Here is a 14,932-nt window from a genome sequence, read left to right on the forward strand (position 1 = left end):
GGTGAGGGTTGTTCTGGAAGAGCAGGCTAGGGTCAGGTTTAGGGGCGGGGTGTCTGGGAAGAAGAAAAGGGGTGGTGAGAGCAGCTAAGGTGGGCCCAGCTCTGAGGGCCCTAGGCTGAAAGTGGCTTATGGGAGATCAGGCAGGGTAGCAGTTCATCTCCCATGGTCTCAGCTTCCCTATGGAAGGGAGATGGACAGGGGCTTGTGGGGCGGGTCATGCAGAGTGTAGCCCATTGGAATCAACATAGTTGAAGGACAGGACACTACTTTCACTGGGGAAAGGCCCCTGGACCACCTTCAGCCTCCCTTCGTGTGGTATGTGTTGGGACTAGTGAATGCCCTGAACCCTGAGGTTCCTTTTAGAAGCCACACGGCTAGGGCTGTTGTTGGTGTCAGAGACCTGTCGGCCCGTACTTAGGTCGGCCACTGACTTACTCTGTCCCTACCAGAGTAATTCTGGAGCCTGTAAGCATGGTTGAGGTGTGGGAAGCTGAGAGAGCCTACAGAAGAGCAAGGAGGGGGGCCTGGTAAGGTGACCCTGTGCCCCACAGAGCCTCATGGTCTAAGTTCAGGAGCGTGCACCTGCAGGATCATCAGTGTGTCTGTGGAAGGGGAGCCGAGCCCCAGTGACTGTGGAGTGCAGGATGGGGCAAGAGCTCTCTGTTGTGGGGATGTTTTGAAAGCTGGGGAAGGCCCATATTCTCTAGGTTACAGCTGCCCTGGCTGTGAAGGAGCGGGGATAGTACTCCCTGATTCCTCTCTGTCTCCATAGAATGCATCCACCTTTGAAGAAGTGGTCCAGGTGCCGTCTGCCTATCAGAAGACTGTCCCCATTGAGGCCGGTGAGTCCTGGCAGTCTGAAAGCACTGTGGCTATGTGGGGTACAGTGTTGGTGCCCCGTGGTCCCCCAGGCATGACCTGTGGGGTATTGGTGAGAGGTGCTGGAGACCAGGTTCTGAGAGCAGCCTACCTGTATCCCCTGAGCCTACTCCTCTCACCCACAGCTTTGACCGGTGGCTCAGAAACATGTCCTTTCAGGTGTCTACTGGGTTTGTGAGGAGTGAGAATCATCTAGAGAGTGCATTTGTATGTAGGCTAGAAATTTCAAAGCACACCAGGAGGTGGTGACCATTGGCCACTGAAGACACAGGATCAGTTCTTGGGTCCATTATGAAAGCCATCAGCACCTTTTGCAAAGGCCTCTGGAGGCACCACTTGTTTTATTGATATCTTCTGTGTCTCACATTTACAAGGGTCCAGGTATGGTGGGATACGACGTCATCTCAGTGTTTGGGAGACTGAGGCAGGAGGATTGCCACAAGTTCAAGATCAGCCTGGGTTACATACTGAGGCTTGGACCAGCTTGAACTATAGAGTGAGACCCTGTCTCAGAAAGAGGAAAGAAAGAGTAAACAGGATGCTTTTAAAGCAGTGAGACTGAGGTGCTTGCACGGAAAATGCAATTTGCAATTAGTCTGTGTCAGGTCGCTGAGCAGGGTGGCATTGTGAGGACCACGGGCTTCTCCTGCATGCTCAGGGCTTACTAGGGAACAGGAATGACTGTGCTAGGCAGGGCAGAGGATGCTCTCAGGGAAGCTATGTGAGCTTGAGGCCCAGTGGGTTGTGGTTCCACCGGGCTGGGTATTCCCCTGGGCTGTGGTCTCTGAACACTTCCAGAGGCTTGCTCACCCAGCAGCCTGCTACCTGTACCTTGTCTGGTTTCAAATACTAGATGTAGCTGCTCTTTGATACTTTGTGGGTTCTTTTTTTCCACCCTTTATTACACCCCTACCCCACCCCACGCCATTCCCACCCCCTAAAACCTCCCCTCCCCTTTCACCTCAATCACTAGATAGGAGATAAAGGATGAACGAGGGAGAGAGATCTAAGAACTTATTTCCTCTTGTTTTTTCTTTGAGCATGATCACTAGCAAACTGCACCCCCCCCCCACCCATGGCCCACCCCACCTGTTGGCAGTCTATCATTTTTATACCCTCTGAAAAATTCCCAGAATTCCACATATCACGCAATCACAGAGACTATCTGCAGCTGGCAAAACCACGCCTCTGCTAAAGCACGAGGCAAATCGTAGTCAGCTGCTGCAGACAGCCCCATATCCCCATACCTGGGATTAAAACAAAAACATTTTTGTAATATTTTTGTGTTTTTTTTTTTTTTTTTTTTTTTTTTTTTTTTTTTGGTTTTTCGAGGCAGGGTTTCTCTGTGTAGCCTTGGCTGTCCTGGAACTCACTCTGTAGACCAGGCTGGCCTCGAACTCAGAAATCCGCCTGCCTCTGCCTCCCGAGTGCTGGGATTAAAGGCGTGCGCCACCACGCCCGGCTATTTTTGTGTTTTTTAAAGAAACCAAAATTCCAGGACTCTCACTACAGCCAGATCTCTGGATTAGGCCTGCAACTCAACTGTAGAGCCCTTTCCTACATCTGTAAGCCCTTTAAATGACAACTGTCATAATCATTGTATTAGTTTGGGATGTCATTGAGGTGATGAAACACCATGACCAGTACAACTCAGGAAGGAAAGGGTTGATTTGGCTTACACTTTCATATCACTGTTCATCACTGAAGGAAGTTGGGACAGGAACTCATACATGAAACCTTGACTTTCATATTGACCAACGGCAGTCCTTTCTTCCCTTATTGTTTATTTGTTTCTGGTTTTCTGTTTTGTTTTGAGACAGGGTCTCATGTAGCCCAGTCTGCCTGGAGCTCCTGGTCCTTGTGCTTGAGTCTCTTCAGTGCTAGGATGACAGGTTTGCACCACTGCACCTGGCTCAGCAATGGTTTTTTTTCCTTACCACATAGGCCCACCTTGGAGGAAATACTGCCAGACACTCAAACCTACTCCCTGTCGTGTCTGGGAAAATGGTGTTCTGAGAACAGGGCTGTTCACTTGTGGGCTCCTGAGACAGGCGCATGCTGCTCGTGCCTTCGTGCCTGACATCCTCCCTGCTCTTGTCTTCTTATTCATTTATTTATTTATTTTTGTGGTGCCTGAGATGGCACCTGGTCCCTTGTATGTCAGGCAAGGGCTATATCACTGAGCCACATTGCAGCTCCTTCCTGGGGAACTTTAGAGAGCTTAGCTATTGCTTCATTCAGCCTGAGTGTGTGCTGCTCAGCCATGACAGTGTCTACCTTAACTGTGGTGCAGACCCAGGGCTTCTAAGGCCCATCAGTCTCCCTTGGGCTTTGTATGTGGCTGGCCTGGGTGAGCTGACTGTGCGCCGTGGGTATCCTTACTCCCCACAAGAGGATGACTTTGCTGCAAGGTCACCCTGGTGTGGCTTTTGTCCTGGTAGGGTGTTCTGAGACAGATGTGTCCTCTCTTTCCTCTAGTAACCAGCAAAACCAGTAATATCCGTGCTAACTTTGAAAACCTGGCAAAGGAGAGAGAGCAGGAGGACAGGCGGAAGGCTGAAGCCGAGAGAGCTCAGCGGATGGCCAAAGAAAGACAGGAGCAGGAGGAGGCGCGCAGGAAGCTGGAAGTGAGTAACGCTGCCGTGTCTGTCCCCAAGCCACTGTGGGAGGAAGCTCCTTTCTGTCTCTGTAGTCACTGCTGTGAGTAGAGAGAGCAGCTGTGGGGGCAGGGCTCTGTCCTGGGGCTTGTATGATATGCTCTCTTGCTCCCGACTAGATTCAGGAGGGGCTGGTACGGTAGGAAGGCTTTGCTTACATGGTCACCCACTGTCTGGACACTTTCAACACTCATCCTTTCCCCATGGCCACATGTGTATGCTGGCGATGGCTCTGTAGATTGGTCGGGAAGCCGAACCCTCAGTAACTCAGAGTTGCTTATAAACATGAGGCTCCATCTAAGCTGATGAGCACCTCCTCCCAGGGAGATGTTGGGGTTGAGACCCCACAGAGGAAGATGTGGGGTCAGTTTTGAGCTGATGAGACTAGACCTGACCCCCTTGTGCTTCAGGTTCTGTGTAACATTAAACCTACATTTGACAGTGAGGGCTCTTCTTAGCACCCAGCTGGGTATAGGGAGGGCTGGGACAAGCCTCATAGCCTATTGTCACAAATGGGTTAACTCAACAGCCAGGCCTCCTCATTGTGTTTGAGGCTTAAACCATCCAGATCTGCTGTACCCTCAGATGCACAGGAGCACCAGTGCCTGGGGTAGTTCATCTTTGGTGATTGCCACGGCTGTTTTTGTGGCAAAGGACAGACAGCTTGTTTGCAAAGACAGTGTTAGAGTCTTTATGGTGTTTGTCTCAAGAGCACACAGTGTGACTGTTGCTCCCCCTACACAGAAGAGTAGAGAGAGGGTGTGAAGTGAATAGGTGAGGTTCAGTCCTGTCTCTGGGGCCTGACTGCAGTCATGAACATTTCCTGTGTCCCATGCTGCTGCCTGAGCTTGCTCCCCAAGTGGTTAGAATACCCCATACTTGACGCCACAGCCCTGAAGACCAGGGGGCCTGAGGGATGTTGCCCCACTGTGGTCCTGGAGGCTTTGGGCAGATCTCATTGCTGCCTTCAGCTTCTTTAGCTGCCTTGGCCCTTTGGCTTGTGGCCACCTCCCTCACACACCCTCCACTTTCCTCATTGTTCCCTTAGTTCTAGTTCATTTCCCTCTTGTGGAGACTTTGGGGTGACATGGGCCCACTCACTGCCTCTGTTCCTGTCTTCTGTTTAGTGTTCTGTTGCAGTCCTGGGAGCCAGGATTTTGCCCGGGGATGCTCCATTGGGGGGGGGGGTCAGACCACCTGTCAGCCCTCAGGGGCCATGTCTCCCCCACGTGTAGAAAATATCTATCACTCCAAGGTCCCTGAAACTCTGCGCCCATGGCAGCTTTGGCTCAGAGCCCCAAGTTGGGAGATGGGCTAAGGGCCAGGTGGAATGGCTGCTTGATGCCACCTCTGCCCAGTGTCTCTGTCCACTGCTCATCTAAGTGCATCTTCCCACCGTGTGACACAGGAGTACCACAGGCTGGAGTCCTTGAGACCCAGTAGTCAATGCTTTCTATTCTTCCAGCAGGCACCAAGTCTCTCTCTCACTTGGGTGGTAGGCTTGACTTTCAGGTTGTCTGACTAATCATGGTTTGCTGTCCTGTCTTAGGAGCAAGCCAGAGCCAAGAAACAGACGCCCCCTGCATCCCCTAGTCCTCAACCAGTTGAAGACAGACCACCCTCCAGCCCCATCTATGAGGTGGGTAGTCACATGGCCAGTTGACTGCCCTAGACTCTTTCAGACTCCTGACACCCTCCTCTTCTGTGTTCCTGGAGCATGGTGCTCCCCCCACACCCCCAGGTTGGCTATTCTCACCTTTGGCCAGCCCAAAGCACTATGGCCTTCCTCTCCCTGTGGCTTCTGGGAGTTCAGTCGGTGCTGCATGCTCAGTATTTTGGTTGTCCTGACCGTGCTCCCTCTGGAATGAACTCTCCCTAAGGAGAGTGGCAGAGGTGGCCCTAAGACAGTGTTCTTTCCTAGTCCCTTGAGCATCTTGTTCTCTGGTCCTAGTGGCCTCCTCACATGAAGCTCTGTGGAATCCTTGCTTCCTTCCTGCCTCGAGTCTCCCATACTCTGCCTAGACTCAGGGCTCCCTCACTGAAGTAAAGCCCCTGTGCCCACAGCCACATCCCACGGATCCCAGCCAGTCCTCATGTTCTACCCTTCAGCTAGATAAGATTGCTCGTGTCTTCTAGTGTGGACAGGGACCACGACCTGTTCACCACTAGGATTTTTTGTCTTTGAACACCTTTGTTACTTGCTCTGCATGGCAGTCAGCCTTCCCCTGTGAGACTTCTCAGTGGATGTGGCCTTGTAGCAAGTGGCCCAACCAACAGAGGCATGTCTACTTAGTCACACCTCCTGCTGGGCCAAGTGTTGGAACACTGGCTCTTTGTTGAGGCTGGGGACAGGGACAGGTCCTGTGTCTGGCAGATCAGCTGGGCCCAGGAGCCAAGGGAAGTACCTAAAGTACCTAAGTGGGAAGATGGGACAGGGTCCAGTGCTGAGCCACCACAACAGGAACGGACAGTTAGCATTGCAGCAGGCTCTGCCTGCCACCATCTTGCCACATGGGACTGCTCCTGGCCCTGAGTGATCTCCTTGGGCTGTGGCAGGTTGCTCTGCCTGGCTGCCCTCCACAGGAAGCTTTCGCCCCCACTCCCTGTGCATGAAGCTTCCATTTTTGCCTTGTTTTGTCTGACCATGAAGGTCACTTGTGAATGGGGCTCTTCTGTCTGTGGTGATAGTGTAAGAGATGCCTGTGTCCCTCCCTAGGATGCAGCTCCGTTCAAGGCTGAGCCGAGCTACCGAGGTAGCGAACCTGAGCCCGAGTACAGCATCGAGGCTGTAGGCGTTCCTGAGGCTAGCAGCCAGCAAGGCCTGACTTATACATCAGAGCCCGTGTACGAGACCACAGAGGCTCCTGGCCACTACCAAGCAGGTACTGGACCCTACTCTAGCCATGCCCAGGGAAGGGAGGGTTCCTAAGAAGCCCCCGCCCCCAGTGTGCTCCTCAGAGAGCACAGGTTGGCCTGCTATCTGATTTTCCAGGAATGTGCATTCTGTGTCACCCCCTGGATCAGAGAAAGTCAGGTTTTCTACTGATGTGATGAAACACAATGACCAAAGCAGTTGGGGAAAAAAGGGTTTATTCAGCTTACAAGTCCACATCACTGTCCATTACTGAAGGGAGTCAGGAACTCCAACAGGGCAGGAATCTGGAGGCCGGAACTGATGCAGAGGCCACGGAGGGGAGGAATGCTGCTTACTGGCTTGCTCAGCCTGCTTGCTTATGGAACTCAGCATCACTAGCCCAGGGATGGTACCACCCACATGGGTTGAGCCCTCCCCATCAATCACTAAATAAGAAAATGTCTTATAAGTGATACCCTCCTCCCCTTTTGTGGAGATAGGATTTCTCTATGTAGCTCTGACTGTCCTAGAACTCACTCTGCAGGTGTGGCTGGCCTTGAACTCAGAGATCCACCTACCTCTGACTCCCAATAAAGACATGTACCACAAGCACCCAGCTAAGTCTTTTTGTTTCTAGGAGGTATCTGGTCCCTCCATCCCAATACCTGCCACATAGGAACCCAGCTGATGTGAAGAGCAAGTTTCCCATCAGTCCTTGGGCAGTGTGTTTGCAGGGCCTGGCCATCACTCAGCAGTTCTGCTTTCTTACAGAGGATGACACCTACGATGGGTATGAGAGTGACCTGGGCATCACAGCCATCGCCCTGTATGACTACCAGGCTGGTAAGGCACTGACAGTGGCCTGCGGGCACACATGTTCCTACCTACCCGGGGTGAAGTTCCCAGCCACACCCCTCCTGAGACCAGTTCTGGGAAGGAATTCAGGACTGTTGTGTGCTTAGTTTTGAACCAGGGCCTGTTACCCAGTCTGACCTTGAACTCCCAGGATTACACAATCGTGTCTCAGTTTTTCCAGTGCTTGACACCTTAGGTGGATTTTACTTTGTCTGGGTACACTTTCTACAGTGTATCTTGAAGTTAGAGGTGTTACCTGGGATGATGTCAGAGATGCCCCTGTCTGTGCCTGTCTCTCATCTGAATCCTTGGGGATCTAAAGGTGCAGAGCCCCCTTAGTCACAGACCCACTGTGCAGGTTGGGGACACGGTTCTACAGGAGCATACCCCACTCTCCAGTGAAGATGCCACACACAGGAGGACTTAGAACCAGTGTGGCCCCTCTCTGTCACGTCAGCACTTCCATTCCTCTATTCCTCCCTTATTACTTGACCACTGTCTTATAGGATGCATGGCTGGGACTCCCTCGAGTTCTCAGGCCCCAGGCTCAGATAGAGAGGTCCACTAGTCCCTTCTTTTCCTAAACAGAGACCTGGCATGTATTTCCTGTACACACATGGGTGCTGTGACTTTTGGGCCATCATCTCACGATGCTCTAGAGTCTAGATTTTCATGTATAACCTTAGCAGCTCTCCAGCAGCCCTCTCCATTGCCCTCCATTGTATCTAACAGTAAAGGCCCTCTCCATATCCCTCCATTGTATCTAACAGTGAAGGCCCTCTCCATATCCCTCTCCCCTGCCGGGTGGGTATCTTAGTCTCAATCTTGTTGTCTTCCCCCTGGTCAGGTGACAATCCCATCTGAGTCTCTTTCTGCTCTCCTTCCCTAGCTGGCGATGATGAGATCTCCTTTGACCCTGATGACATCATCACCAACATAGAAATGATTGACGATGGCTGGTGGCGTGGGGTGTGCAAGGGCAGATACGGGCTCTTCCCGGCCAACTATGTGGAGCTGCGGCAGTAGGGCTGCCACCCAGAGCCTACCAGCACCAGCACAGGGTTCACACTACAGAGCATCTGCGTGTGTTTGAGTTGGTTTCTGCTTCCGTTTCTGTTTTTGTTCTTTTTCCGAAGGTGGGGAGGGGAATATTCATATTGACTTTATATTTAATACGTCTGCTGATGCTTCGGGGCATGTCCTGCCACAGGATTTGCTAATGTCTGATGATCATGTTCACAGAGGACATGGGTGATTACTTGCAGCCATCCCAGGTGTTTTAGTTTTGCCAAGCTGACTGTGGTATGTAGCCACTTCAGGGGTTGTACTTCTCCTGAGGTTGGCGGTACATGTGGCCTTGTACTCACCCCCACCCCCATTGTAGTCGGGTTCCAGGATGGAGACAGTGCTCCTGGAGTGGCCACTCAGTGAGGAGGCTCTCTGGGGTCCAGTGTTTGGAAGAAGAGGAAAGGGGACCAAAGGGAAGTGAGGTCCCAGAGCGTTGACACTGAGGGAAGTCCTATCTGTCAGTCCTGACCACTTAAGCCAGGACCCCAAGCTTCTTTTACTCTGTCTCCTCATCTCTGTACCTCCCCTGACACCCCAGTCCTGGCTGGCCCTTTCTCCTGCCTTGCCCTGAAGTGTTACCTTCTCCCATCGCATTCAAGGCCTATAGCACAAAGTGCATCTCAGAGATGTGCTAGTGGCTTATCCTGGGCTTGGCCTGCAACATGGGAAGCTTGGGGAGGGGGTCTTGGACCTGCTCATGACCCCTGAACAGCCTGCAATGAGCTGTGTGTGCCTAGCCACTTGGCTAGGCAGGCAGATAGATAGCTTCTTCCTGCAAGCTTCCAGAAGCACGCTCCCTATGGGGAGCTGTGTTCTCTTTGCCAAATACGTTCAGTTATAGTCAGCTGATAGATTGATGTGGCTGAAAACAGGACCAAGTGAACTGATGCTCCCACCTGGGTGCCTCCCCAGCTTCCTTGAGCAACTGTCCCTAAGATGCTTTCAAGTGTCTGAGACACAAGGAGCCTGGGCCACTCTGGTTATGCACAGTCAGGCAAACAGTATGTCTTTGTAGACGAGTCCCCGCCTCTGGGATCGATGCCCGTTTTCTCCCCGTGTGCTTTCCTGCAGAATCCTTGCCTTTCCATTGTTAGGTTGGGTTTTCTATATGAATTATCATCTGGAATTCTGTAGCACACTTCATAGGTATGGAATTTTTTTAAATTAAATATTCAGAATAAACTTTTTTTGATCCATTTGCTGTGTGGTCTCCTGCAGTGCTTGGTCTCCGTGTTTTGATTTGAAAATGGCATTGGGCCAAGTTCCCAGGAGCCCTAGCTTAGGTGTCCTTTGTCAACTGGTGCAGGGAGTGAAGGGCAGGATTGGGAGAGCTGGATAGATGTCTCGATGGCAAAGACCCTGCATTGTTCTTGAAGAGGAGCTGAGTTCAGTTCCCATCACCCATGTTGGGCCACGCATAACTACCTGTAACCTCAGCTTCAGGGGATCCCATGCCTTTGTCTCTGATCTGGTTCTTGTAGGCACCGGCACACACAAGGGCATACCCACATACAAACCCATATGCATACACATGAGTTTTAAAAAGCCAGATGCGCTATGACTTTTTTTTATAATCCCAGTTCCGGGGAGGTGGAGATCAGAGGCCACCTCTCCAGAGACTCAGTGGCCAGCCAGCTTAGTCTGGTGTGATACAGTTTTACTGAGAGAGCTTGTCTTGTGAACAAAATGGACAGCTACTGAGGAATATCTGAGGTTGGTCTCTGACCTCTTTAAACATTACACACACACACACACACACACACACACACAGAGTTCCGAATAGTTCTGAATTAGCCTTTAGATGAATCCTAATGGCTATAGCTGTAGGTGTCATTTCTTCAGGATACTTACTATTCAGCAGCAAAGAAGGCAACAGTGGCCCTGGACAGGCTCTTGGGCCTTGCTGAGCCAGCCAGGGGTAGCAGAGAAGCAGCAAGCAGATGAAGGGGTAACCAAACCATTGGTACTTGCCCATTGGCAGAGCTGGACACTGATCCTGACAGCCTGCTCTATGGTTCTCAGTAGCAAGCAAGCTGTTCCTCAGGCAACTCCCAGGCAGGTGTGCAGAGCGAGGGGGATCCAGGATGTCAGTGCAAGCTGTTCTTGCTGCCCCTGATCTGCCTCCACACTGGCATTTATTTACAGAGCTGGATGGTACCCATGATGGGGACAGGCCCAGAGACACACCTCTTAGCTGTGGCTGCTTCCTTTCTCAAGTCTTGACACACTGCTGGTCTGGTAGAGTCAGGAGTCCCCAGCACCAGGGTCCTGGGCCTGATGTGCCCAGGATGGCTTCTGATATCTGCAGCCAGCTGTGGCCTCATCCATCGGGCTGCCCAGACATACACTTGGCTTTGTTCCTTGGCAAGACTTTCACTCCCAGTCTATCCCTGGAGGGCTGGCTCCGTCTGAGAATGCAGTCACTCTGTAGTTAGAGAACTAGAAAAGTGGCCCGTGCTGCCCTGGCTTGCCCTTTGTCCTGCCTCACCTGGACTATCACCTGCTGGGAACTGATGGTGGGGTCGTCTGGCCTGTCTGTGGGAACCTGATTCCCTCCTGTGGTTCCTGCTTCTGTTCCAATGTGACCCTCCAGTCAAAAGTTCCTTCAGCGACCCCTGGGTATGGCAGCCAGCCCTGCATTGCCTCCAGGCTCTAAGTAGAATTCTGCCAGTGTGGCTTGCAGGATCTAAACCCAAGGGTCACACTCTTCTCCCACTGCAGGGCTCCCACCCCTCTTACAGTAGAGAGCTTTCTGCCCTTGAGATTGCTGCCAGTTTAGGGACTCAAGGTGGCTTTCACATGATTGGAGGGTGGGCAGAGATGGGGTGACAGAAACGTAAAGATGTGACCACTGCTAGTCCCCTCTGCCCGTGAGTGGGGCAGGGACAGAGGCCCATCAGGAACAGGATATCGTAGATAGCTCTGTTTCTGGTCATGAGTCAGTACGCATGTTTCCTGTCAAGCTGGCTTTCCTCTTAAATGGGCTTAGGGGTATGGCTTGGCATTCACAGGCGCTGAGTGTGAGTCTTACCAGCACACAAAGTCATTCACTAGCCATCTGAAGGTCAGGTGCACCTACCAGCCACTTTTGGCCAGAGGAATGTGTGAAGTGTGGAGGTGGATTCCTGGACAGTAGTATGCTCTGAGCTGCTGGGGCATGAAGGTGGAGACTCAGTTCTGCTGAATGACTGGTACCACAAAGGGAAGGGCAGTGGCTTCTGGGGAGTTCTGAAGTTAGTCACTGCCGGCCATTGTGTAAGCTCTGATGTGCACAGACTGAAGACAGCTGTGTCTGGTAGGTCTGGTGTCTTCAATGCTAAGGCCAGAAAATGAGGTGGCCGAGGGATAGCTCTGCCCTGTTAGGGCTTGGTTCTGCTATTGCCAACTCCAGTCTCCATGTGGCCACTACAAAGGAGAGGATGCTCTGGCAGGAGGGAGAGGCTCTGGGGATGGGCTGGGGTGTGGATGGCAGCTTTCCTGGGGCTCCCCTGACAGGTCACCCACTGTGTTCCTCCTTTGTTTGGCAGATTCACTACCTTAATAGCTCCAACTTCCTGAGTGGAAAGAAGGGGTGCATATGGCCTCCTGTCTCTAATCAGGTGCTTGCACTCATCATCTGATCCTCTGGAGGGTGAGATCTTTGTGAGCATGTGCAAGCCTAAGGTCTGACAATGGTTTGAGCTCCTAAGGTCAAGACCAGCCTGGATGGCAGAGTGAGACCAGAGTGAGCAAGAACTACTAAAGTTCCTGGATGGACCCTAGAGATAAGATATCCCAGTGTGTTTATCTATTTCTCCTGAGCACCAGATGTCCAAGCTTTTCCCTTTTCTTCTTTTATTCATCTTCCCACCATCCTATTCTCTGCTTCTCTCTGCCCCCGCTACCCCACTTGCTTGCTTGTACTTAGCTGGGTTTCTCCACTCTTAAACAGTTCAGAAGCCCCTGTCTAGGGAATAGTCCTGCCCACAGTGGGCTGGGTCTTCTTACATCAATTAACTCAATACAGTTCCCATAGACATGTCCATAGTTCAATCCAATGTAGACAATCCCTCACCAATACTATTCCCAGGTGAATTTAAGTTGGGTCTGTAGAATAAAAGATCTAAGATCACTTCTGGATTTGAAAATTTACCAAAACCCTGGGCTCTCCACTAGCTCAGGACATGGAATTCCACCAATCCCCACCTTGGAAATCTACCCTGAAAAACTGTGTTCAAGAAACCCTATATAAGCCTGCCTCCTGTTTAGTTTTCTGCTGCTTCTCTCCAAAGCAGAGGCAGCACCCTCCTGTGTCTTGTCCAATAAATCTCTTGTGTGAGGTTTGTTGTGTGATGTGACTTTGTGGTATTCCTTGGCTCTCGACTGTCAGGATACCTTTCCCCCCAGAGCTGTAACATTTACAGGATCAAGTTGACAGTTAAATCTAACCATCACACCCCATCCCTTGTCAACTGGACACCCAAACACATCACTTTCAAACCATAACCTTCTATCTTTTGTTCCCAGGTCTCATGTTTATCTCAAAATGAAGTCCATTTAAAAAAAAAAAAAAGTCTTAAAATTTTTCAAAACTTTAAGAGTCCAAAGTCTTTTAAATGAGATCTTCTATAAAATTAAAAACAATGTACATATTTCCATCATATAAATGGAGAGAGCAGACATTCTTATTCCAAAAGGGAAGGACCAGGACACGACAGGGAAAAGCCAGATTGAGCTGATCTTTGGGTGGTATAGCTACACATGTCCTGTAACTGTGACAGACCATGGTTTGGATGACAAATGTCCTCTATAGGTTCAGGTTCGGGACACTTGGTTCCCAGTTGGTGGCGCAGTTTGGGTGGTATAGCCCTGATGGAGAAGTGTGTCACTGGCAGTTGGCCTTGAAGTTATAAAGCCTCACTCTCGTTTCCATTTCACTCTCTGCTTTGTGCTTGTGTTGAAGACATGAGCTCAGCTGTCTGCTCCAGCCACCATGCCTACTGCCTGCTGACCTGCCTTTCACCATGATGGACCCACCCTTCTAGAACTGTAAGCCAAAATAAAACATTCCTTCTATAAGTTGCTTTGACTATGGTGCTTTATCATAGCAACAGAAAAGTAACTCAGACAAAACCCATTCATTTCACTAAGCTGGCCTTGGATTCTTTGTCCTGTCTGTGCTTTCCATACTTGGGATGAGTGTGCTCTTTCTCCCTAGGAAGGTAATGCAGCATGGGGAAGGGTCATGTCCTCATCAGATGACTCTGGAACATTCTGGTGGCCCTGAATGCTGGGACTATACCAATTGATTCATAACTCCAGCTTGTGGTACCCCACAAGCTTCTTTGCAAAGATATAATTTGTTACATGTCTTTTCTGATCCTCTAGCCTTAAGACACAGTAGTCAACATCTCCACCCCCACCCCCACCCCCACCCTGGGGGGTCAGAATCTAGTGTGGAGGACAGTGTTCACATACCTCTCCTCTTCATGATCCCTCCTTACACAGAGGCAATGCCTTTGGCTGACAACTCAGCCTTGGTTGCATGTCCCTTCATCCAAACTCACAGTCCTGTTCTGTCTGAATCACTTCATGGGTCACAATGTATTCTCCAGTCTGCCAGCTGCTCAGGGGCTTCTCTGTACTCATGTGGCAGACTCCATTCATGAAGGAGGTGTGCCATTTTGTGTGGTGACACAGAGGAAGACAACTACCCTGCTCCTCACCCCCAGACACTTCAACACTTCACCTTGTGATGACAGCTAGGGATGTGTAGCCACATCCACAGGAAGAAGTCATTGAATGGCACATGAACAAAGACGGCCGTGTCATGATTGGCCTGTGGACACTCCATCCTTAGCTTAACTTCAGTTGTATCTCATCACCCAGGGCACGCACAATGCCTATGTACGTTCAGAGTGCATCTCTGTTTTGTTGTTTGGTCCCTGTCTAAGCACCAACTGTTGCAGTAACTTTCCTGGGATCTCCCAGAAGGAATGTCTGTTCACCCTAGACAGTATAGATAATGGATGAAGTCCTGAGTGAATGTGTATTATTATCATGAGCACAGCCATGTCAAGGACCTCAGTGCCTCAGACCCATTGGAAGGGTAAGACCTTTCCTGGGCCAGGCTCGGGATTAGCAAAGCAGCATCCTGTGTGTGGGTGTTGACAATGCGTGTGGAAACCATACATCAACCATAGCATCCTCCTCCTGGATGATAGCCACCCGACAGTCTGCTACAGAGACCCAGGACTGAGGTTAGCTAGCCCTCCTCCTCATTCAGGCCATATACAGAAAATATGCTGTTTCCCAGCTATTGCTGGGTCATCTCCTTCAGCTCATATGGCCCACCCAATCTCTCTCTCTCTCTCTCTCTCTCTCTCTCTCTCTCTCTCCCTCCCTCCCTCCCTCCCTCCCTCCCCCTCCTTCCCTCCCTCCCTTCTTCCCTTCCTCCCTCTCTCCCTCCTTCACTCCCCTCTCTCTGTCTATCTGTCTTTGTTGTGTGAAGGTCAATCCCAAGCCATGAAGGCCATAGCAAGGTGGGAGGCCAACCACAGATCAAAGAAACAGTCCACCCAAGCTCAGCTTGGTAAGCCAGTGGTTTTAACTGGGGTTTCTGACCTGGACAAGGAGTCAC

The 14,932-nt window shown here is 51.0% G+C and overlaps 1 protein-coding gene across 3 annotated transcripts in view; it reads left to right on the forward strand.

Annotated features, from left to right (window-relative positions):
* Positions 1-9,509, forward strand: part of Cttn (cortactin) — a 33,044-nt gene extending 23,535 nt beyond the window's left edge. For all 3 annotated transcript variants that reach the window (XM_021166829.2, XM_021166830.2, XM_029479594.2), the window contains 6 exons: positions 773-842; positions 3,358-3,506; positions 5,086-5,175; positions 6,253-6,418; positions 7,162-7,233; positions 8,135-9,509. In XM_021166829.2, coding sequence (XP_021022488.1) covers positions 773-842; positions 3,358-3,506; positions 5,086-5,175; positions 6,253-6,418; positions 7,162-7,233; positions 8,135-8,271 — 684 coding nt within the window. In that variant the 3' untranslated portion in view covers positions 8,272-9,509. The remainder of the gene's footprint in view (positions 1-772; positions 843-3,357; positions 3,507-5,085; positions 5,176-6,252; positions 6,419-7,161; positions 7,234-8,134) is intronic.
* Positions 9,510-14,932: the final 5,423 nt, after the last annotated feature.

Source organism: Mus caroli, unplaced genomic scaffold (assembly GCF_978045245.1).
Source record: "Mus caroli unplaced genomic scaffold, Mus_caroli_1 scaffold_8, whole genome shotgun sequence".
NCBI classification, from domain to species: Eukaryota; Metazoa; Chordata; class Mammalia; order Rodentia; family Muridae; genus Mus; species Mus caroli.